The 24761-nt window shown below is 39.3% G+C and overlaps 1 protein-coding gene across 1 annotated transcript in view; it reads right to left on the minus strand.

Moving 5' to 3' along the window:
* msra (methionine sulfoxide reductase A) overlaps positions 1-24761 on the minus strand; it is a 41694-nt gene that overhangs the window by 9044 nt on the left and 7889 nt on the right. The window contains exons 2-5 of the mRNA XM_022769193.1: positions 11397-11465; positions 10291-10410; positions 4022-4126; positions 1610-1716 (exon numbers count right to left, since the gene is read on the minus strand). Of these exons, the coding sequence (XP_022624914.1) occupies positions 1610-1716; positions 4022-4126; positions 10291-10410; positions 11397-11465 (401 nt within the window). The remainder of the gene's footprint in view (positions 1-1609; positions 1717-4021; positions 4127-10290; positions 10411-11396; positions 11466-24761) is intronic.

Raw genomic sequence — 24761 nt, forward strand, 5'->3', positions numbered from 1 at the left:
TACATTCTCCACCTCTCAGCATATTCCCCATCCACTCTGGTGTCTTGGGGTACGTCCACGCTACTTCATTTTCATTTTAAAACACATCTCCACACTACTCCAGAGTTTTCCAGCACTGAAAATAGAGTCTTTTGGAAACACTGCTGGCCCTGTTTTAGTTTAAAAACTCTGGGGTTGCGTTTTAGTCTGGACGGACAAAAACAGAGACAGTTTTGGAAACGATGGTCTAGACGCCCATGGTCACTCCCTGATTGGCTCTCATCAGCCTCAGCTACCAGTGCTGAATACAACATGATAATGTTGTAACATTCAAAGTGTTACTGACCTTGCTGTTTTTGCTAGCAGCTGTTGTTCAGATAAAATTCTGCATTTAAACGAATTAACTGGAGAGTAGCCAGTCTGCGTCCTGTTTACACTGGTTTTCAGATGTGTTAGTTAATAGGGAATTCCGTTTGAAAATGCCATTTTAGAATAAAAATGTAGCAGTGTGAACTCGACTTATTCATTTAGCAACTTTATCACACTGTAATGATGTGTTGTAGTTTGATGACAAAATGCTTATCGGTAGATACAGGCTACCCTGGACCATGATCCTGCAGTTAGCTGAGCGGCTACGAGCAGCTGTGGAGAGGCCGACCCAGCGACACGGGGCTGTCCTGGTGGTTCAACTGACAAATGTGCTTTGTTTTACTGCTAAATGAGATTTTCAGAGTGAAGTGACCATTTTGTACACTTCAAGGAAGAAATCTGATGGTTTATAACAAAATACCTCCGCGAAATGAGATGAGAAAAGTGTCAGTTGCTAGGTAACAGACATAAAAGTTGATAACCAATGTTGAATTGAGTATTTAGGGATTTCCTGACCTGAGATAACGCAGGATGAAGGAAGATAAAATAAAGTAAATCAGGATTTGCTTCTGTATTACCAAATTGAGAAAAATCCAGTTGTAAGCTGTTCCTGTGTTAAAGACAAGAAGTTTCTGTTTCTGGATTTTGCTCATGAGACTAAGAGACGAATCCTGCTGAGAGAAACAAGGTTTTAGAGAGAAAAGGAAGGATGAACACATGAAGAAATGGAGAGAAAAATGAAGACCAGACTACACTAGAACAGAACAGAACAGAACAGAACAGAAAAGAACAGAAAAGAAAAGAAAAGAAAAGAAAAGAGAATAGAATAGAATAGAATAGGAATAATCTCTTCCTCTGCAGTTTCCATGGCAACAAGCCCTGTTGGTGGGATGGTGGTGCAGAAGTCTCAGCAGGAGACAGTTCGAGAGAGGGTGTGTGTATGTGTGTGTGTGTGTGTGTGTGTGTGTGTGTGTGTGTGTGTGTGTGTGTTAACTTGAGAAAAGCTTATGAGTATATATGGTGAATGTTACATGTACACACACAGACAGATCATTATATTTCTGTATTCATCTGCTGCCGTCAAAAGTGTCTGAGTGTTTCTGTTACAGACTGAAGGAAAGAAGGATGTGCAGCAGAGAGGCATGCTGAGAGGCATGAGTCAGAGAAAGAAGAAAGGACGGAGAAGAGACTGATTAAATACAAAGGACAGAAGAGGAGGGTGGACAGGAGAATGGACGATGACGGATTGATAGATATTTACCTTCTGGTATTGATCTTTGGAGGCCAAAGCTTCCTCGAGGTGCTGCTCTGTGTAGGTGTAGATGGCAGAGCGGTACGTTGTCCCAATGTCGTTCCCCTGACGCATCCCTGCACGCACACACACACACACACACCCACACACACACACACACACCCACACACACACACACACACAAATACATGTGAGTATTGAGATTTGAAGATTTCAGCTGACTCCCCCCTGGCAGAGAGAACATCACATCATCTCAAAACAACAGCTGACAGCATTTCCAAAAATATGACTGGTCTGTCTTGGCAGAACTGAATGCAGTTTTTTTTTTTTTACTGTGATCTGATCATCTCATCATGGATCTTTCCATCATGTCTGTGTCAGCTTGTGCGCCTGTCAACCACAATGTTTGGTCAACTCAAAGGTCTTACTGTGATGCTCAATCCCACAATTTGGTCAAAAGTCAAATATTTCAGAGTAGAAATGACTTTGGTGACCTTGTGACTGAAATACATTTCTAATACTTTTTAAACCTCCTCTTGTTTCTGGCACAGCTTAGTATTTGATTTTTCTTATCTTTATCCTTGATGTTGCTGTTTTCTTTTCTTCCTTTATTCTATTCTGCTTAGTACCAGCACTTTAATCTCTTCACTTGTCTCATTGTGTTTATGTTTCATGTCTTTATGCTGCAAAAAAAAAATCTGAACTGAATAGAAATTCTCAACATCTTTCTTCCCTGTACTTGCTGTCATTAGTACGTTAACATGTAACATCCATAGACTGTGTATAAAGATGGACATAGCCTCCGTGATGACACCCACAAGTTTAAGAGCAGTTGTGAAGGTCAGAGTGAGCTGCTCCACCGTTGCCATCTTGGCAGTGCCAGACTTCCCCCCTAACTCCCGACTAATACAAAAATGGGCAAAGAGGAGGGGCATGAGTGGAGCTGAGACTTCGGTGCATGCCGGTTTATGGCAATCACACGCTCAACCATCTGTCACTCAAAGTAGCCACGCCCTTAATTATACAGAATTTTACACCTTAATAAAACTTAAACAGTTTAATCATATAAAAATTCACCCCCTGTACAGTTGTCACAACATTACATTAGCTATGGAGACCAAAACTGTTTTTTGGACCAGGCTGTAAACATTAACATAAACATTATTTCCGCTGTAAAGTTGGACATTTTAACATGGGAGTCTATGGGGATTGACTCACTGTTGGAGCAGACTCTAGTGGTCATTAGAGGAACCCGCAGTATTCGGCTTCATTTTTTTCAGCCCTAGCAGTTGCTGCTTGGTAACATCATAATTTAAAATATGAAAATGTTTTCTTAACATGCTCATTATGACCATATTAAAATGTTAAAACTAGCCTGCTGACATGATAAATATATGGAATGTTTATCTAGAGGTGCTAAGTCGGGGACAAGTGGACTTGCTTTAGACACTTGAAGATACAGTATCTCACCTCTCATGGCTTCAAGAAACACATCAAACATCCTCATGAATCCAAACTAAGTCCACTTGACCTTGATTTAGCACTTCTAGTATTAACATACTAACTGTATGTTAAGTTTCTGTCTCTCATGTATAAGAAGCTAACCATCTGGATGAAAAAATATTCAATCTGCTGCACGATAAAAAGATTGACTCCAATTCCTATCCAGGCTGCCGTCTTTGTTTTGATTCAGAAACAGATGTGCAACTTTTTATCATTTAGCCCACGGAATATTTTTCATCACCTATGTGACTCAAATATATGCTAATACACGACAGGCAAAAACTGGAGCTAATGCGGCTGCTGAGAAGATGGCTAAAGATAGCTTGCTAACAAGCTGTTGTAAGGATTCAGTATAAGGCATCGCTAAACCCAAGCTGCGGTTGATGCTGATAAAAGTTGAGCCATGTCTGAGAATTTCAAGTTGAATCTGTCAAGGTAATTTGTGTTAAATTTGGTAAAAACTTCTGGTGCCACCTTTAAGTCAAACTTGATATGTTATGCCCACTGGTGATAACAACATTGTCTCTTCATTTTTTCCCATCCAACAAGTTTGTTTTCTGGTGTGTAATGAGCACTGCAGCCTCACCGCCTGCAAAGCAACAGACCGTTTATCTCGTTCTCCTAAAGATTTCCCTGAAGGGTGTCGTAAGAAACATATGAGATGAGGTAAAATATTGATGATTTATTATGCTGCAGCAAAATCTTGGTGAAGCTGCCAGTGTAACTCTGTTCTTACTCAGGTTAATGAACTCTGGATTGCCATTCAAACCATTATTGTTGGTGCTGGTGAAAAAAACAGACAAATATATTTACAGTTTTACCTGTCTCTCTTTCAGGCATGTTTTCATTCTGTTTATCAGTAAAAAAAAAAAAAAAGGTTAACTATAGTTATGAGTGTGGCTTTGGGTGAAGCTGTACCTTGAGTCGGGTTGTGGCTTTCCCAGAAGACTTTGAGCAGGTTGGGGAAGCTGATCTGGTCTGGATGGAAGACAACTCTCACCACCTCAGTGTGGCCTGTCTTACCTGCAAGATGTGAGTGTATGTGTTTAGATCAGAGAACAGCTATTCACAGCTTGTAAACCTTCTACTATTTAACCTTCAAGGTACAACACATAAGATTTGTACTGGCCCATTGTATGAAAATGAGTATAAAACATTTCTGTTGGTGAATATAAAAGAATTCATAGCCATCCCTGTGAAAACAGTCTCAACTCAAGGTCCACTCACTCGCTTCTTACAGGCCTTTAACCTGTCACAGATGCTGTGTCTCAAACTGGATACTTCAGTCAGTACAGTACACTGTGTACACAGTTACTCACTGGCATAGGACATGAGCTCAACAGAATAGTGTTGTCCCTTGTCAAACACTGCCGTTGTGCACGATCGCAACATCTGACTGCGATAGTCGCCTGCTCACTTGACTTAAATTGAATGTTTTACTTTCCTGTGTGTCCTGTGTCATGTCACATGGAAATTAAGCCGCCATCAGTGCCAACAATGTGTCCTCCTTCCTAAGTCACCGTTTTCACAAGTTTGAAAATATGTTGGTGGTCCCTCCCCTTCCTCTATGTACCCAAGATAGCGACCGTTGAGGGTGAGAAGTGTCCGTTGTTTTAGACTTACACGTTTGACTGTTTTGAGTGAACCATCTAGGTACTTGTTAATGTGAACGCACTTATGCTCTCAATATAACAAGTGTGAATATGGAAGTTAGCAAATCGAGAAACAGCAAGAGTCTTCATCACCAGGAAGAGTTTGTTAAGTTGTCGTGGAACTGTAAATGCTCAAACTTTGCATTTTAGGACTACTTAGTTGAGAAGTCCTAAAACAGTCCTACAGCTCAAACAGGCAAAAGCTCCAGAACATGTAGGTAAGAGGACCTTGAGTTGTGACTGTTATGTCAACTGCTGTTTCCAAAGTCAACAATGAACTGAACTGTCAAGCTCAACTTTTAAGCCAACATGGATAAAAAGTCTTAAAAGTGCTCTAAATAATAACTATAACAACTGAGCAACTCAAACTGCTGATGAAGACCAATGTAATATGATTGAAAGCCTGGAAGAAGCAAGTAGGTTATACTATTTCCAATGTCAAGAATGCACAAAAGTTCAAAGTTTGAATTATAGTCAAATTTAATGTGAAAAGTGAAAAATATCCAAAAACACAAAAACAAACAAACAAAAAAAAAACAAAACTGGTGCTGTCCTTCAACAGTCCACATCATTCCAAGGATAATTTTAATGTTAACAAACGATGGCTCCTGCAGACGGGCAGATAGCAGCTGGTGATGGTAATGAGTATGACCCATTACGCTGCACCGTTTTCCCCCTCGTCTTCTCCTCTACTTTCACTCTTATCTCTCTCTCTGTCTTATTACTTTTTTAATATCAGGAGTTATGGATTCCTACAGTAGATATTGGTGAACGGAGACAAAGCAGCGGTCGATATTAAATTAATGCCTCACCAGGCCCATTTCGCAGGAATGAATTCATCTTGGGCAGGATGAGAAATAATGTGGTGGTTGGAACCAGAATAGAAAATAAAGCTGCAGAGAGTGTCTGTCCACTTAATGTACATTTAACTGCAAAATTATCTCACATTCTCGTTATGTCATTATCTTAAGATAAACTGATGACTGTGTTTTTGATAATTAACCACAAAAAGATCTACTATCACTTTCAGTCCAATGTTCATTCTTGTTTTAGCTCTGTTTTGTTCTCCACCAACCGCCAACTACTATGGTTGAGTGACACTTCCCTATATATACTTTAAAAAAAACAGGCAAAAAATTTCAAATTTTGAATATTACCCAAACACAAGCAGCCATAAAATAACTTTGTCTGAATACATGGAGTCAGAATTGGAAAAAAATACAAACTGACTACAGAATAAGTAAAGGATGAATCTGAGCATCTGATGTCAACCTTCAGTATGTGATTATTCCTGATTTAACAGCAGAACATTTGCGCACATGGCTTTTATTAAATCACTCCAGCCTTAATCTTTCCTTGAACCAACACACCCAACATCCTGCAGACTGCCACTACTGACGAGACATTCTCAGGAAATTATAAAAACTCCTCCCTTTAGACCAGTCAGTCCTCTCCCAACAAACCTCTGAGAGCTGAATAAAGTAACAACCTATGTAATGCAAAATACCAACTATTCACCCTTGTAATCTTATTTTATTTGGTTAATATACTGTATAATGGATTTGTTTGAGAGTCCAATGCATTGCATTTTATTTTAGATTTCTATGATTAGTAAAACCTCAAGACTTAAAAAAAGAAAGAATTATGTCCAAGTGTTCAACACTTATTTGTAATAAATCATAAATTATTGGAACAGCTTTGTTGGATCCTTGTGTTTAAATGTGCACGCGTCACCAGATGTTCCGTGAGCCGACACACTAGTGTTGTAGTTTTTTCAGCCACAAACAGTAAAAACAAGCATAAATTCCTGTGACTGTGGAGGAAGACGGCTTTGGAAACAAATAATGATGAACAGAGCGAGTGAGTGAGAGACACAGAGACCAAGACTGCAAATAAGAAAAAATAATGAAGAGAGTTGTTTTTAAACCTCGTAATACAGGTTATGTTTTTGTTTTGTTTTTTCAAAAAGAAAAACACATGCAAATTTAATAACCACATTTTGAACCCGCGTTGAACTGAGTGTAAATATTTAACCAACAATGAATATTCAGATCATTCGTTTGTTTCAGTCTCTCGTGAAGATGTGAAGGTGTGAGGAGCACTTCATTTATCCAAGCACCCTGTTTCGATGCTCTGCCAACATGCTGTGCTAATTAAAAAACACACATCCAGCAGTTCAAACCAGGTTCACATCTAGTTCTTGTTATAAAATGTTTGTTGTAGAGACAGTGAGAGCAGGGAAGTTAGTGTTTAAAGAGACCTTGTTTTCATCGGCGGACTAGTTTGGGATAAAGTCTAACCAGTATATACAAATAAAAGAGAAAAGGGAATGTAGAATATGTAAATGTGTATTAAAACAATATAATTCACAGGATATTCAGAATGCGTATGTGTTAGAAAAATGTATACAGTTAACAGACATCACTCTACATAAAACTTAGGCCTACCAACCTACACACCGGTCTTACAATTAAAGACAAAGGAACAAATGTGCAGCAGATTGAAGGGGGAAGGAAAAGTGGGATAAGTGTCCTGTTCCTGCGCAAAGAACTTCTTCTGATCAGAACCTGTCCTAGATTTTCTCCGGCACATAGGAATACAAAAGTAATCCAGGTCTGTTTGCGTAACACATTCGACCATGACTCCAAACAAAGCTGACAAACTTGACCTGTGAGTTTTCTGTGAGCCGCTCCTCCTCTGCTGCACAACACATAAATCACGCACTCAACCTGTGCTTTCCGGCATTTCAGACGTATTGATGTGTTATTTTACCCAGATTGAGTGAAAACGACACACAAGAGTAATGCAAGAAAACTGGTCCAACACATGCTCCACGGACGCAGTAAGAGGTTTTATTAACAATATCTCTAGAATATTGTTCAAGTTATCACATTATCATTTAGCCTATAAATGAGATGCAGCTTATGTAAAAAGACATCAAAATTATTCATGTTATTATTCAGTTAGTAGACACATATTTTCAGGCTCTTATCATTAATCACTGTCATCATCACTTTCTTTCTGCTGGCTGGTAGTGAACCACGGTTTATTAATTAACACAGGGACCCAGGTGTATGAAGTGCTGGGTCACAGCAGCATCCAGAGACCACTTGTCGGGCAACGTCCAGACAAAAATCTTTGTCCTGCCATTAGTTGTTACTAACACTTCCACAAATCAATGACTGTTAGCAAATAAAATAATTAAAAAAAAACATCTTCTTATTGATCAGCATTTCAAATAAAACACTGGAAAATATTTTAGTTTTACTCAAGTTTTATTTGGAAAAAAATCATCTTATATTACATCTCTCTTGGTCAGATCAGTTCGTACTGCCGGTACTTAATGTAAATTCAGGTCTCTCTTGAAAATGAGATTTGAATAAATAAGCTTGGTCTCTTTACACATGTCCGTGTAGATAAATAGCCAGTCACCAGCATGATTAGATCTAAGTCCAAGCATGCTGCATGCTTATAGACTCACTAACGCTGATGAGATTTACTTACTCCTTAAGTATTGTAATTAGGTATCGAGTGATGAGACATTTTTCGATCCTGGATAACATCAAATCAATTCCACACTCAGCCCTTGTGACTGTATTTTGCAGTTTCAGATACTAAATTACCTGTTTCTACAATTGGCTGACTGCTAATCTATTTCAGGTAAGTGTTTTGCTGTAATCACTGCTAGGTAAATGTTTGTATTTTAATGTGATGCAGGTGGATCCTGTGTAAATTCAGCGTTAAGTTGTGTTTATGTGGCATATATGGTATTTATGTGTATTTGCCCACTCACTTGTAGCTGTATTATTTTATAAATAATAGGCACTTTATTTTGTATCTTCACAGATACCCAATTCAATTTAATGCACTGTTTTATTTTTATTTATTTATTTTTATTTATTTAGGCAACACGCACAAGAGCAGCTGTGTGTAAATAAGCCATGGGCTTCCGCTGCTGACTCAACGCTGTTCCTCAGCTGGCAGTTATACCCTGATTGTAAAGTCATTGTTTCTTTTATTCTTTCAGGTCTGTAAATGTCACCTAAAGCACCTTCATATTTTATTTGTAGTGTACCCTTTATAGTTTATTTGTTTATTTTGTTGTATTGTGCTTTGTTAATGTATATTGTTTGTGGACGTATGGTAATGCAATATTTTGATGCAACCGTCAGGATGTTAATGTAGTTCCTTAATGTTTTAAGATGTTATTTCAGTAATCTGTGGGATCTAAGCCGTGACAACATCGTGATCAGGAGTGTAGAGACTGTGATGGTCGGTGGTGCTGGTTTACTTTTGTCTAAATATTCTTAATTGTTTAAGGACTACTGTTTGGATAATCGAGCTAAACCAGCTGAGATGCTAATGCAGTTGTCACCCGTTGCCATAGCAATATTGCATAGGATCAAATTACACTCTAAATATGGACAAGGGATACTGTATGAATGATTTGAGTAGTTAGAAAATATATAGGAAATATGTATTTTAACTTGTAAGACTGAAAGTGGAATCTTTGGATTAATTAATTGTTTTCTATAAGAATATATTAATGCTAAGAATTGTACAGAGAATGAGTTTTTGATTATTTGTTTTTTGATATATTAGGATCAGGCTAATAATTCCTGGAGTTATTTAGGGAATGTTTTATTATTTTTGGATAGGCTACTGTGATTTTGATATATTTGTTCTGAGTCAGATGAGTTGGCAGTTACAGCCTGACAGTAAAGCCACTGAAGACCAGCGAAATTGTTGTTTCTTTTATTCTTTCAGAATAAAAGCACCCTCTTTCTTTAAATGTAGTCATCCTGAGTCCAGTGTGATTCGTGGGTGAGACATTTAGAGGGAAAGTGATGTGAACTGTGTGAATTTGACTGCTGTGTGTTTTTCTGCAGTTCATTCTGTTATTTCCCAAAACACTTGTCTCTGTATGTTTATGAAGCAGATTTTGTAGAAAAATAATTTTTCCAAAATGTTCAACTTGCTTGCACTCTTGTTTATGTCATCTCATCTTTTTCTGGTTTGTTATCACCATCATTGAATTTTTTGTGTTTTATTCGAGAATGTTTTCACAGTTGCTTCCAATAAAACTATTAAAATCCACCTGCTGTCTTCAACATTTGTGTTTAAGGGCAGGAGACATTTCCTTTTAATCAATCAACCGAACTTTTCAGGCTGTTTGACAGGTATTTGTTTTTGCTGTTCTCAGTGTTTGGACGAATACAACTAAGTTAGAGAGTAGGAGAGACAGCTGGTGATGCAGGTGTAACGATGGATTCATTACTGGCTCGGTGCAGGAATCACTGGGAGGTCTGGACACGCATCACACAGAAATACACAAACTCACACACAAACACAGTCTGCTCAGAGTGGTCAGGCATCAATAGCAGCCTAATCCATGCCCCAGTATAATAGGGCCTGGGGGAAAATGATTCACTCTTCTGTTTATGTGTCTTGTTTTTCGACAGTCTATTGACTTTTAGTAGACACCGCACTGCCCGGTACTCTATTTGAGGGCGTGTATCAGTGTGCAGAGGTTACCTGTGCAGACTTCGTTGTAGGTGGGGTTGGGTGTGTATCCTCCAGAGTAGCCCACCTGGGTGGAATAAACCCCTTTTTGTCTCCAAAACTTCCTCTCTGCTCCCCAGAAACAGCCCATGCCTTCATGACAAGAAAACCAAATGTCACACAAACCCCGCAGCACTTTCACAGACAACAAGACGGAAACGTTCAGCACCTTTCACCGCTCATTGTTTTCTGTTGACAGAAAAATACGCACAAAGGTTCAGATGTGGGTAAATTTGATTTGAATATTAACATGGACAACAACGGCAGACAAACACATACTGTAAGAGATGCAGCAGCTTTGAAGCAAGACAATGTGTTAGATTTGTACAAATCATGATTTCATGAAAGTGAAATTAGCAACAATGCTAACACTGTGATCTTCTGAAGATTGTTGTTATTTGAGCATATTTGAGTCAATGTAAGGAGTGACAGCCTAAACAGAATAAACAGTGCAGTGCCTGAGATATGCGCCGTAATCTTAATTTAGCTAAATCTAAATTTAGCTAAAATGTCAAGTCACATTAACGCCGCCAAGATCATCCCTGCTTGTTAAGTACAGATGATGAGTTAAGATGGAGACAGAACATAAGCAGCAAGATTTTATTAAGCACACAATTTATGTGGAGTCTATAGAGCAATAAAGCACAATGTATATCAAATAAATAAATATATAAATACACAATATCTATAGAAAAAAAAACAACAAGTTGGGAGTCTGTAGGAAGTAGGAAGTTCCACAATGATCAGATATTTGACATTTACAGGCTGGAACCAGTGGTTCCTTACGGTAGACGAGAACCTGACGGAGCTCAGCTCAGGGAAGGTTAAGGCTAAAATAATAAAATAAATAACAACCTACACATACATGTATAAATAAGATTTCATATTACAGCAGAGCAAGTGGGTACACCAGCATTTACAAATCTTTGGCTTGTAGCTTCTTGGAGCTTTTAGCAGCAGCCTCAGCTGACATTATAAAGCTGCTGTGAGTCTCTGCCTTTTCTGGAGCAAGGCCACAGTTTCTCAACACATATGAGTGAGCGGGTCGAGCATTCCTACAGAGGTCACATGACACTTACCAAACATGGCCATCTCTGTCCCCTCTGGGAAAGGTGGAACAGTCTTGTTGCCGTTCACATCGTGTTTGGCTGCAAGAGTAAGAAACAGAGGTTATGCACGTTAAGGTAAGATAAAGAATAAAATTATACGCAAACGTGTCCGTAAAAGCATAATCCACCTCTACAAGATATCAGCTTTTACTCATTACAAAACAAGATGTCTTTTCTGCTTCCAGTAAAAATGTTGTTAATATATCTTAATGTTAGCTGTAAGGGTTTATTCATTGGATTTGTAGCAAGCTACAACTGCTACGTAGCTCTGCTTATACTAATATAGGCCTGGAAATGAATGCTAATATTTTTTGGTCACTATCTTTTCAATCATCATTGTATAAAAGTTCAGTTTTCCTCAGGAATTGTAAACTTGTCAGGGTGTAAAAGCCTCTGAAACAGCACTAAGTTCTCTCTCCATACTCCAACACACCGTTAAATTCTCCCACACCCCAAAGGAATGATTTCAAACAGCTGATAAGCCACATTAATAACACTGCCTTTTTAATCCTCTGGAGTCTGAAGCTTGTCAGCCACTTTAGAGAAAGTCTGACTTGCCTTGACATTTTTATAAATTTCACCTTTTTAAAACACATTGATCCTAAAGTGCTACATGTGCTTATATTCAGCACAAACTCAGCACCAACAAACAGAATAGTAAGAATGTCAATCTATTTTTGTTTAAATCGGCTGTAGACATGTGGTGCTGAAATACTGTAGAAAACACATTTTAAACAAACTTTCACCTTGTAAACGTCAGTGCTGATTACACATAGGTGATTAAATCATTCAGAAAATATCATGTGGTTCGGCAACAAAACTGTTAGAACTTTGGAGTGGAGGCATTTTTTAAAGCCAGTGTCCGACAAAACAAATATTGATGAAGCACATGACAAAAAAAAAGAGAAGAGACAATAAAGGCCTTTTCACAGTTTATTGAAAATGCTGTGTTCAAACCCAAACACAATAAAAATGTGATAAATGGATAAAGTGCAATTACATTAAATTACATGGATAATACAACATTTTACCAACGTCTGACACAAGAACGAATAAAAGTTCAATCTTATCTTTATCTTATAATTTTCAGTCCTGATGTTTCCGTGCGGTTGAAGCCAAAGGTTGACATCACATACTTCACATGTACTTCCACAGGGTTTTTGTTTGCTTTCCCCGCATGCATCCTGCAGCACACACAGGTCCACAGGTCCTGTGTGGAGCGGTGGCCTTCATCCTGCAGTCACCGACATGCTCAGCCACCAGGAACCATGAACACCACTGGCTGGCTTTGCAGGGGTCTTCTGTGTCACGAACTACAGAGTGAGACGGTATATTGTAGAGAATGAGCTGGCTTTGCTGGCTGCAGTATTTATGACATGATGCAGTTTTACACTGCTGTGGAGAAGCTTTAGCCGCTTTATGACAAAGTTTTAGCTGTAGTAAAGTGATATGATGTCCTGTGCCTGTGCAGAGTTGACAGAGGTAAAATAATTGACCTACTCATCACAAACATCCCTGAGTCAACGCTCAAAATGGTGCCGTTCTTCCTCGCTGTCCTCACCATTTTCAGAGGAAGTTGCGGTCATCGTCGTCGCTCACGTCAGCGATCAGGCTCGGCAGAGAACCGTCTGTGTGCCTTCTTCCTCAGTCAGTGTAAAAACACCCTAAACACACTCTTGTTTATAGGGGTCAAATTGGGCGTTTTCAGTCATTGTCTTGCCTCGTAATGACCCTATAACACCTGCAGAAGTTGCCTTATCAGTAGCTCTATTCAACCATCAACAGCTGCTTTCTGACTCATAGACTGAGATGTGCATGTTGTTCTTTTTATTCCTCTCAAATAGTTCTACAACATTAATTCACTCTCTAACCATATACATATTAAAGTAGACTGCTGAAGGTTTCAGGGGATGTTTTTTTTTTATGTTTCTAGGACAAAAACTCGCTGAGTTTTCAAAGCGGTTTGGCAAAATTTCTGTTTCATACCACTGTTGGGATTGTGGACCCCAGAGGGCTGCACCAGCAAAAGAATACAAACTACAGCACTACACAAAAACAAACAAAACACATACACACACACTCACTAACACACACACACACACTCACACACACACAGTGACCCACTTAAACAGTGGAGAGCAGCTCTGCATAATTTCATAGCAGCTGCATTCACTCCAATCAGCACAGAGCCAGAGGTGCATGAGGACCATTTGAGGCCGCCCAGCCACCTGGCTGAGCTAACACGCATCAGCGTTAGCATGCTTGAGGCTGTGTGTGCGCACATGTGTGTGTGTGTGTGTGTGTGTGTGTGTGTGTGTGCATGAGTGAGTGGATGTGTGTAAGTGTGCAGATGGCTTGCTGTACAAGGCTGTGGGGGAGGGAGATGGATTAAAATAAATGGAATGGGGCAGAGGAGGACAAGGATGAACCCAACATCTGGATCCTCCTGCTCCCTTACATCCTCGCCCTTCTTTACACACACACACACACACACACACACACACACACACACACACACACACACACACACACACACTCTTCATGCATGGCAACATAATTGTCATGAGGGGCAGCATGCCTATAGACAAAAGCAGCCAGATGGATGGTGCCAACCCATCAGCAGCACTCCATCATCAGTTTGAATTTAACATTTTGTACTGAAGATTATTTCAGAACAGACACAAAAACACACACACGTCATCTGAGGCACTATGAGTCGTCCTTGTTAGTCTGATTACGCGAGCAGCTTCACGTCCTGCAGCGAGTGTCAGCGCGACTGTTTGACAGACTTCAGAGACACAATCTCATCTCCCTCTTCACTGTGAGGGAGGAAGGTTTGGAGCTGCAGCTACTTCCCGTCTTGATTGGCTGTTGGGGAGGAAATGACTGCAGCTCCTCACCTTCAGTCGCTTTTCAGTGCTGTTAATTTAGCCTCCATCGTACAGTAGAACTACTGTTAGTGTTGTCACACAGTGCACGCTAAAATGCTCCAGTCCACTGCACTGAAGGAGGGAGAGACATCCAATCAACTTGGATAAAAAAATATTAAAATGGGGTAAATCCTTCAATTAAACTTAATGAAATTTTTTTTTAACAGCACGTGTCATTAGGGTATCGTTCAAAAATGTTCAGTATTGGTACTGATATTGATGCCCATTCTTAACAATACTTTCTTAAAAAACAATTTCATCAAATCCATTTTAACAAAGAAAATGATGATACATGTGATGGTACAAATTTAAGTTTTACTTACACACTCTTAACACACTCAAACATGTCAGTGAAAATAAACAGCCAACTACCAGCATCACCAGCATTAGATCTTGGTCCAAGCATGCTGCATGCTTATTGGCTGACTGAAGCTGGTGAGATTTACTCAATAAAATTATTGAACATGTCATAATAAGAAAAAATCAAAAAACGTAAGAATAAAATACAATTCATTCATTAATTTAGCATTTTTTGTGTCAGTTTGTGCAATTTTTATGATAAATGTGTGCAACTACTTGTTTTTCATGTTTTCATTTTACTGAGAGAATTACATCTAAAACAAATTTGTTATCTTTCGGTGGACAAAGCTTTTCTGATTGTGACATTGAGTGTCTATTGAAAAGGTTTATCTAAATTGACGCTATTAATTTTCTGTCATATATACAGTTCCTTGACATGTTGGCCATTTATGATATGATAAATTCCTGTGTTTCAGCTGAGAGTCACCATCATTTAGATACAGTTTTCACACACTCACAAACTACAATGAAATTCAAGGATAAATGCTGAAGACCTGGAGTTCATGGATGAATTCAAACTAAGCTTCACTCCAAAAAGCATCAGCCTTCTGCAACCTGTACATCTACATGATCTTAAATGAAAATTTAAGCTCCACCATCTTGATACTGTTACAAATACTCTTCCTCCTCTTTCCACCTCCTCTCACATTATCTTCTGTGTGTGTTAGTAATGGCTGCCTTCAGGGACAAGCGAAGGCATGTTCATTACTCGCCCCACACACACACACACGCATGCACGCACGTACGCACGCACGCACGCACGCACGCACGCACGCACGCACACACGCACACACACACACACACACACACACACACACAGAGAGAGAGAGAGATAAACAATTTAAATGTAAATGTCAGTGGGGGGAAGACAATAAGTCCAGACAGAATACTAATGAGTGCAACAGCTCTGTGTGTGTGTGTGTATGTGTGTGTGTGTGTGTTTACAGAGAACAAGATAAAAAATAAAAATAAAACAAAAGCTGCTAGCAGAAGATGCAAATCATCTGTCATCTATTTCCTACTGTACTTCTAAAGAAATGTATTTTCTGAAATATACACCTTTGTCAGATAATGACTGTTGGTATAACAGTAGAACACACACCCACACATTTGTATAGCTATCTCTGTGGGGACCCGTCGTTGACATAATGCATTCCCTACTCCCTTACCTGAACCTCAACCATCACAACTAAACACCAAACCCCAACCCCAGAACCAAGTCTTAACTGTCAAACAGCCCTGTGTTTACAGTGTCTCTGATCTGAAAGACATCACAGTAGGAAAAGAGGTAAAAATGACTGTGTTCACCCGGGTGTTGTGTTTACATCACTTCTGATTGGAACCGGAGCCGATAAATACCTGTGTTTACTGCAGAGTCATGTGACCCAGGTGTGAATGGCGACTGTACTCTTTTCCATTGCCGACAAAAGCCCGATGTTAGCTGTTCTTAGCTGGTTTTTTGAAAAGGGGCTTAAATATTGGCAGGCTCTTCTAGATTTTCTGTCCTCCCTCTATCAGCCTCACCTGGATTGATCAGTGATAATCTGTCTCTGTTTTCTGTTCTTTCAGGGCTTTTTTTTAGGAATATAATTCATTTTACAATGGGTTAAAATTTTAAATGTCTTTCCAGGGAGATATTTTGACTTATAGTGACTAATGAAAAATATGAATAAATTCTAATCCTATCGTATACTTTTTCCAGCACTGTGATAAAAAAAGAACCGGCAAGAGTATTGATAAAGTACTGGATGCATAAGGAGTGTCGATAAGAGTAGCAGTATAAATAAAATCCTCATGACACCCATCTCTACCGACTCAGCCCAAAGATGTGAAATACACCTTACTAACACCTTTAAAGTTCACTGACTTCCCCAGGAGGATGTTAGACAAGGGAGATTCTCCCCATCTCATTCATTAGCACCAACACTGTGCAAGACCCTGCACCAACCGACCAGGATCCCTCACTGGCTTCCCACCAATGAAAACCACCAAAAAGTACAAAACTATCGGGTCTTTTGAGATTGTGAGTGTGAATTTTCCCCACCTGCATTTTCTGCTTTTGTTTTCAAACTCCCTCTGTTGCACTTTTGTCTTAGATTGTTCAGACCAGCATCCAGAAAATTAACTAAGTATGAAATGAAAAATGGTGACACAAAACATATGAGGCTAAAACGAGGGATAAATAATTTCCCAAATACATGAAAGAGAGAGATAGAAAATTAATACCTCAACAACATTCATTAATATTCTACACTTATCTTGTCCTTCAAACACACACTAACACACACATACACACACATATTCTGTATATACAGCAGCATTTTTCTGGAGAGTAATTATTTCAAGCAGCGCTCCTTTGAAATGCCGGTTCTCGTGGTCGCCTTTATCTTGCTGGGAATGATAACAACGCCTCTTGTTGATTAATTGAATTCATATTCTTTTGTGAGGTCGAATGCAACTCTGTGTGTGATTGTGAGCGAGAGAGAGAGACTCAAGAGTTATTGTACTTTCACAGCATTGTTTAACCTTGCATTAGCATTCTAAGCAGACTAAAGTCACAGAAATATTGAGGATGCGCATCTAAAAAACAGGCTGCGCAACTGCTACTTCTGCTAAAATACTACATATTACAGACACTCAGACTTAAGGAGGATGGTTAAATCAGACCTCCAGGTATAATCCCAGATGATAAAACGTCGTCGCTTAAATAGAGGAAGATTTATTTTTCTCTCCATGAGCAGAATTCTGTTTGTTTCAACTGCAAAAACCAGTTTGCAACTGTTTGCACTGACAACTAATTTTCTTTTATTCGGCAGTAAAAAACAGTGAAAGAGGTTAGAAAGCACTTCAGGACACTTCACATCAAACAGCGAGCCACTTCATTTTAGGCCCACTGTTTGTGTGTTTGTGTGTGTGTGTCCATGTGTGTGTGTGACTAACCAGCCTGCCTCCCAGACTCTTCTCCAGCTCCGTAAATCCTGTCACAATAATAAACCTGATCACAGAACAGGCCTTTATCCATGGTGACATTTGTGGCACACACACACACACACACACACACACACACACACACACATATTAGTGCTGCTCTATTTCAGCTCAGGCCTACATGTGTGTGAAGGCAGGCAGAACTGCTCCAGAATCAGCCAATCAGCACTCAGTGTGCGCTCTGTTTTATGTGCGTGTCCTTTCATCACATCCTTCATCACTTTTTAATTTTCTGTCGACAGACGACTGGAACAAAACAGAAAGTGATTAAAAAAACAAGATAAAGACAAAATAAACAGGTCGGCAGTGAGTATGTTTTATACCTCATCATCACCAGGATTTAGATTATGTGACTTTGCATCTTAAAGATTGACATCAGCCTAAAGAAAGAGGAGAGGTTCACTATGTTTCTTCCTGTAAGAGATAAACCAGGAGACAAAGTGTCTCTACATCACACTGCACACAAAGCTCAGTGTGAACAAAATGCTGAGTCAAGCTCCTGCATCACAGTCTTAAGATTACATCCACACCAGACAAACCAGACTCCAGAAAAATGTTTTAGCTTTGTATAACAAGCGATCCAGACTAATACACCTGAAAACGCATACCTGAGCAATCAAGTAAACTGGGCATGCGTGTGCCGGTATAAACAGGAAGCAGATTGTCTGCTCTCTACTTTAGTTTATTAGTTGCAAAAATACTGCAAGAAAGGAACAAACACAGCTGCAGTGTTAAAATGTAGAATTTAACTCCTCAACAACTGATAACAAAAACAACATGGTCTCTAACACTTGTATTTCATTATCATGTTGTATTCACCACTGGTAGTCAAGGCTGATGAGAGCCAATCAAGGAGCGACCATAGACGTCTACATCATTGTTTCCAAAAGTCTCCGTTTTCACAACCCTGGAGTTTTCAAACTAAAATGGGGCCAGCAGTATTTCCAAAAGTCTAACTTTTCAGTGCTAGAAAACTCTGGAGTAGTGTGGACAGGAGGCGAAAACTTATTCAAAGCGATACGTTTTAAAATGAAAATGTAATAGTGTGGACGTAGCCTCAGGGTTTGTAGTTCTCTCATCTATTTTTGGATGGAGCGGCCACAGTCCAGTGCTACATCCATGGATATCCATGACTGACTGAGTGAGTTATAGAGTTACATCATTAGATGTTGCTGTTTCAAAATGATTTGGTGCCAACCTTTTAAATGACATCATCAGAGGCGTTTACAAAAGATCTATAACAGTTTTCACTTTCTGACCTCTTCAGCACCTAGCAACACATTTAACCACTGATGGGACGAACCAACGTTTGAGGAAGAGAGTTGCCAGTAACGCCCCGTGAGCAAGAGGCATACCTCACTATGCAATAGTTAGTCAATTAGAAAATGAAGACACAACTATTTTCTTAATCAAATGTTTTTTAAGCAAATATTTCCTGTTTCTGGCTTCTCAAATACAAGGGATGCTTTGAATATCATTGGATTTTGAACAGTTTTTTTGAATGACATCGCATTGATTTGTGAGGAAATTATAATGGCCGTTTTTCAACATTTGCTGTCATTTTATAGACAAAACGACTAATCAGCTGATTAATCGATAATGAAATTAATAGTTGGATTCATATGTATACACTTTACATTTATAATCCATCCAATGGTTGTCAGGATGTTTCAATCGGAACCAAACTCAAGTGATATTACCATTGCTAGCATGGCTAAAAACATTCACTCATAAAGTTTAATTCACATTATGGCAAAACCATGACGTGAATATTAAGAACCAACCGACCAGACAAGACCAGGGTGTCCCAGCGCTGCCCAGACCAGGAGAGGAGCTACGACCGGGGCTGAACATACAGGGCTCCCCTTTCTCTTCCCCCTGGAGCTCCAGACCTGACAGTGATAAATGAACACTGCAGCTAATGTCTGGCTAGGGGAGATTGGAGAGTCCACACGTACACACACACACACACACACACACACACACACACAAGATTGCCTCAACTGCACTGCAATTAAATCTACAAAGTAACCTCCCCCCACCCTCTCCTCCTCTGTCTCTCTCTCTGATTGCCTGGTTTCTTCATCCTCCTCCTGCTCCCCCTTTCTTATCATCTTCCCTTTAACATCTCCCTCCTCCACCCATCCCTCTCTCCATTTATTTCTCTCTGCTACAGTATCTCCCTCTCCCTCCGCCTGAGCCTCTCAATCAGCTGCTCTGATTGCCATCGTCATTTTTATTACTGCTCATCATTACAGCCATCAGCGTTATCCGTACTGTTCTGCTGCTCGTCTCACAACACACACACCATGTCAAGGCAGCTGTGTCTTCGCTGCTCAATCAAAAACATGCATGTCGTCATAAAAACACAAAATGTTTCATAGCCTTCAGCAGGCTACAGATGTCACAGACAAGGTTGTATGTAAATGTGTTGGACAAAATATTAGAAAACACCAGAATACAGCCTAAAAGATGATGATTAAACAACCAAAGTAACAGTTTACTGAATAAGTGAAAGTCATAAGCTTCACTTTTACAGTGCAGGGTTTAAAATTCATTTCTAAAGCTGAAACAATTAGTTGATTAATCAATTTGTTGATCAACAGAAAATAAATCAGCAACTGTTTTGACAATCAATTAAAGTTTTCGAACAAAAACGCCCAAAATGTACTGGTGTCAGCTCCTCAAATATATCAACTCTTCAACTCAATTTGAAGACCCTTTTTTGCTAATTTTTGACATTTTATTGACTCAATGATTACTTGTTAAACTGTGAAAATGATTGTCAATTTAATAGTAATTGTGCAAGAAATCCAGCCTTGCAATTAGAAACAAAACATTGAGCCAAAGTTGCTAAACTGATCCAAGATTGACCCAGAATGCAAAAGTGGACTGGCTGGTGGACGAAACATTAGAATCACCAGAATACAGCCTAGAAGATGATGACAACCAAAATAACACAGTTTAACTAATAAGTGAATGTCATAAGCTTCAGGGCAGGGTTTAAAATTCATTTCTAGAGCTGAAATGATAAACTGATTCATCAATTTGTTGATCACCAGAATATAAATCGGCAACTATTTTTTACAGTTAATTAAAGTTATTAAGCAAAGATGCAAAACATTTACAGGTTTCAGCTCCTCAAATATATCAAATGTATCTCAGTTTGCTGGTTTACTTATCTTTTATGATGGCAAACTGAATATCTTTGGGTTTTGGACTGTTTGAACTGAACAATTGCTCAATTAATTGTGAAATCATCAATCAATAATTGTTACCCAGAAATCTCCATACTCTCCAGCTTCACAATTAGGAACAAAACATGGAGACACAATTGACCCAGAATTCAAAAGTGATTTGGAAAAACTGCATTATCATTGGTAGTAGTTTCCTAAAAAAAATACATTTCTTCTTAAAATATATATATTTTCAGATGAATGTTTTATTTTATTATATATACGTTAATGCAACTGTAAGAAAACACTGCTTGAAACCCTGACGGGGTTGTGTGTTCCCTGAGGGTTTGACTCGATCAATCACTCAGCCATTAACAGTGAGACAGTGTGTGGTCTGTGTGAGGGGGGAAGGAAATAGTACTTAATGCACTTTGCACTTAAAAGATGGTGGACTGATTGGACCCTTTCAGACATGGAATCTATGAAATTGCTGGGTACAACTGTATGTTAAAGTAATGGCTTTGAGGCCCTCAAACATACTGTACAGTATGCCATCATGGAGAACTGTTGGACAGAGCTGTGATGCTAAGCTAATGTGATATTTAGCATCTGGCACAGAAGACTAGGCTGTAAATCATGTTTAATATTCAAACAAGGCCAGAGACTGTTTATCACAACATGTACACAGGCATCAATATATCTATGATGTATTGAGCAGAGTGCTTCTTTTCCATATTGAACACATTATTCTCTCTTCCCTTTTAAAAAAAACAAATGGCTCCTGTGTTTAATGCTTAAACTATTTCTACATTAAAAGGCATTAAAGGCTTCCAGTCAGCACTTTAGCAGAGCTATGTTAAGTGGTAAAATGTCATGTTATTTACATGGAAGTAAGGTGGGCAAAAAAAAAGTCCCGTGACTGAGAGTGAAGTGAAAAAGATCTGCACTGGAACTATTATAAGTAACGGTCGGCTGCAGAGTTAATTCAGCTAACAGGAAATAGTAAGAGAGAAACAAAAAGACAAAGTGGTCACAGACTTGAATTAAATATGTGAAACTGGCCACTCACTTAGTCATTCAGTCATTTACCTGCAGAGAAGCCACTTTAAAGACTGTAACAAACAATGTTGGATTAAAACTGCCAAATAAATGTCACTAAATGCAGATTTCAATGTGAAGCTACATGATTGTCATTAATCTTATTTTCTAATTAATCATAAAACTGCAAGTTAGCAAACGGCTATTTACATCCAGCAGAAACAGAGTAACATTAACATTTGACAGCTCACCTGATGAATTTACACTGGTGCTGCACAGACAGATTAAAGTGGGGTTTTTCTGTGAAACAGCTGGTGACAGCACCGAGGCTACATGAGACAGTAAATGTGCCATAAAACCAAAAACAATAGAGAGACAAAGTGAAAAAGGGACAAACCTCATTCAAAATCCAATCGACATTTATAACAAGACTAATAATTTAAAATGCAACTTTGGAACAGCCTTGCCCAACAGTACTTCATGTGGCCCGCTTCATATATTTAGATAAAGATCTAATATTATCAATATTTATGTTATTAGCTGCCTATAAGAAACACCATTTCCCATAAGCCCTAGATGTTCATGGGCTGAACTGCTTCACTTCTGCTTTCTGTCAGTGCAATAAAACACTCTGAGGTGAAGAAAATAACTGACTCGGCTCTGCCTCATTGCGTTTTTCACCTTCTCCTCGTCCACGATTACTGTCATTATTGGTTCATCTTCTTTTCTTGATTCATCGATTAATTAATAAAACATTAGAAAATACTGGAACATGCCCACTGAGATTTTCAACAGTCCAGAGTCACGTCTTCAAATGACCCGTTTTCACCAAAGATATTCAGTTTATTATCATGTACGCAGCAACGCTCACATTCGAGAAGCTAGAAGCAGTGCATGTTTTTAATGGTCTTTAACGGGACACTTCATTGTGTATTACGTGTCATGTTGTGCCATGTATGACCTTCAAACTCTCTAACGCCTGCTGTATGACACTTTCTTTCCACCATTCTTCACTTACTTGAACATTAACATTGAACATCTGAGTGACAACACAGTTTAATTCTCAGCCGCAACTGCCTTCTGTTTCTCTCTTTCCCTCCATCTTTTCATCTGTGTAGTCTTCCTGTGCCAATCCACAGGTCTGCCTCATCTCTAATGTCTGTCACATTCACCCTGTCGTTTTGCCCGTCAAGGTTATCAGACCGCTGTGTAAACAACAAAGAGCCCCGCTGATGGAATCACACACAGACACACATTCATTCATTCGTTCATTCCCTGGCATCCCTCTGTGTTGTCGTGGTAACGGCTGTGACAAAGGTAGATGCAGAGAGGCAGCCTGAACCTAATAACCCTGCACAGTCACTTAACATGTGGAGGACATGCGATGGACAACATCAGCCTCATCTGGATTCACCTGATCTGTGAATGTGATACACTACATAGCAAAAGTACACGATTACGTGATTGTTGAGTATCTCAATTCAAAAACAATGTGCTGCTGTAGCAGCCTCCGCTCTTCTGGTTTCAGACTCTCCAGCAGATTTGCTCCCATTCAGCCACAACTGCATCAGTGAGGTCAGGGCTCTGCAGGCCAGTCAACAACCATTTCTTTAAAGACCCGACTTTTGATGCTTTAGCATTAAGAATTCCCTGAAGTGGAACTAAGTGGCCACACCCAAACCACAAAAAAGACTAGGCCTAAACACCGTCATAGGCTATTTGCATTCTGTCCAGTGTCAGCCAGTTTCAGCCCTTCATCTGTTTGCTTCCCTCTTACTGACTGTGCTCATGGTGGATCCTATAGAGCCCCGATTGATCAGCCACAAATCATGATGGGCCAATTTTCATAAAGAATACGTGATTGGTAGATCGGCATTCATGTTGTGGTCACCGATCACCTTAAAACTGATCACCTGTGATTAATACCCTGGTGTCTGCGGTTGACAGAAGCACTGTGTGCTGTGTAGTGTAGTCCCGCCTCACCTGTTCACTGCGCCAGCGTGCAACAGGCCCTCCAAAACAAAACATGTCAGCCGTGTGGAACTTTTACAAAGTGTGCGAGAGCATATGAGTGTAAAAGCATATGATCTGTGTACAGCAGGACTAAGATACAATGTCAAAAGGCAAAGCAAACCTGGAGCGCTTTGAGTTCACGATGCATGGATTAAGTCAGCTGCAACACAGACCTTAAGCGCACCTCGGGAGGTGGTGAAAGAGCGAGAGCCAGTGAACCTCCAACTCAGTCAGGTGGTATTCAGCTGACCAATGGTGGAATTATCATCTCTCAGTTAGTCAGTTGGTGACATTTGCAATCATAGGGTTGGCCCCACTGTTGCAGTCCAGCCAAAAAACATGATTGATATGAATTATTAGATTGATTGGGAATATAATGTAGAGAAGATAAACAATGGTCCACTGATTATCTATAGCATGTCCATAAACATGTCCAATGCAACATTTTTGAGATACCACAAAGTTATTCAACATTATTGTTACTTTTAAGTACACTACTCAACATAGAAATGCCAATTTTGTACATCTGTTGGGTTCAACTACCATGTTATCCAAACAGTCTTTACTGGGATTGGCCATGTCTTAAGCACATGGTTTGTACCTGTTTAAATAAGGGGGCTAGACGGGGGCTGCAGCTGCTATCATTTCCATTTTTATGACTCTAGTGATTAATTCTTCAGTCCATCCATTAATCCTTCAGTTGTCACAAACAATGATAAATGACTATGCAATGTCTTTAAATTGCTTCATTCATCAGAGGAGTGAAAACACACAGATGTTCAATTAACAACTATATGAGAGAAAAGGCAACACATCACATCTGAGAAGCT

This window comes from Seriola dumerili, unplaced genomic scaffold (genome assembly GCF_002260705.1).
Source record: "Seriola dumerili isolate Sdu_G_001 unplaced genomic scaffold, Sdu_1.0 BDQW01000025.1, whole genome shotgun sequence".
Taxonomy (NCBI): Eukaryota; Metazoa; Chordata; class Actinopteri; order Carangiformes; family Carangidae; genus Seriola; species Seriola dumerili.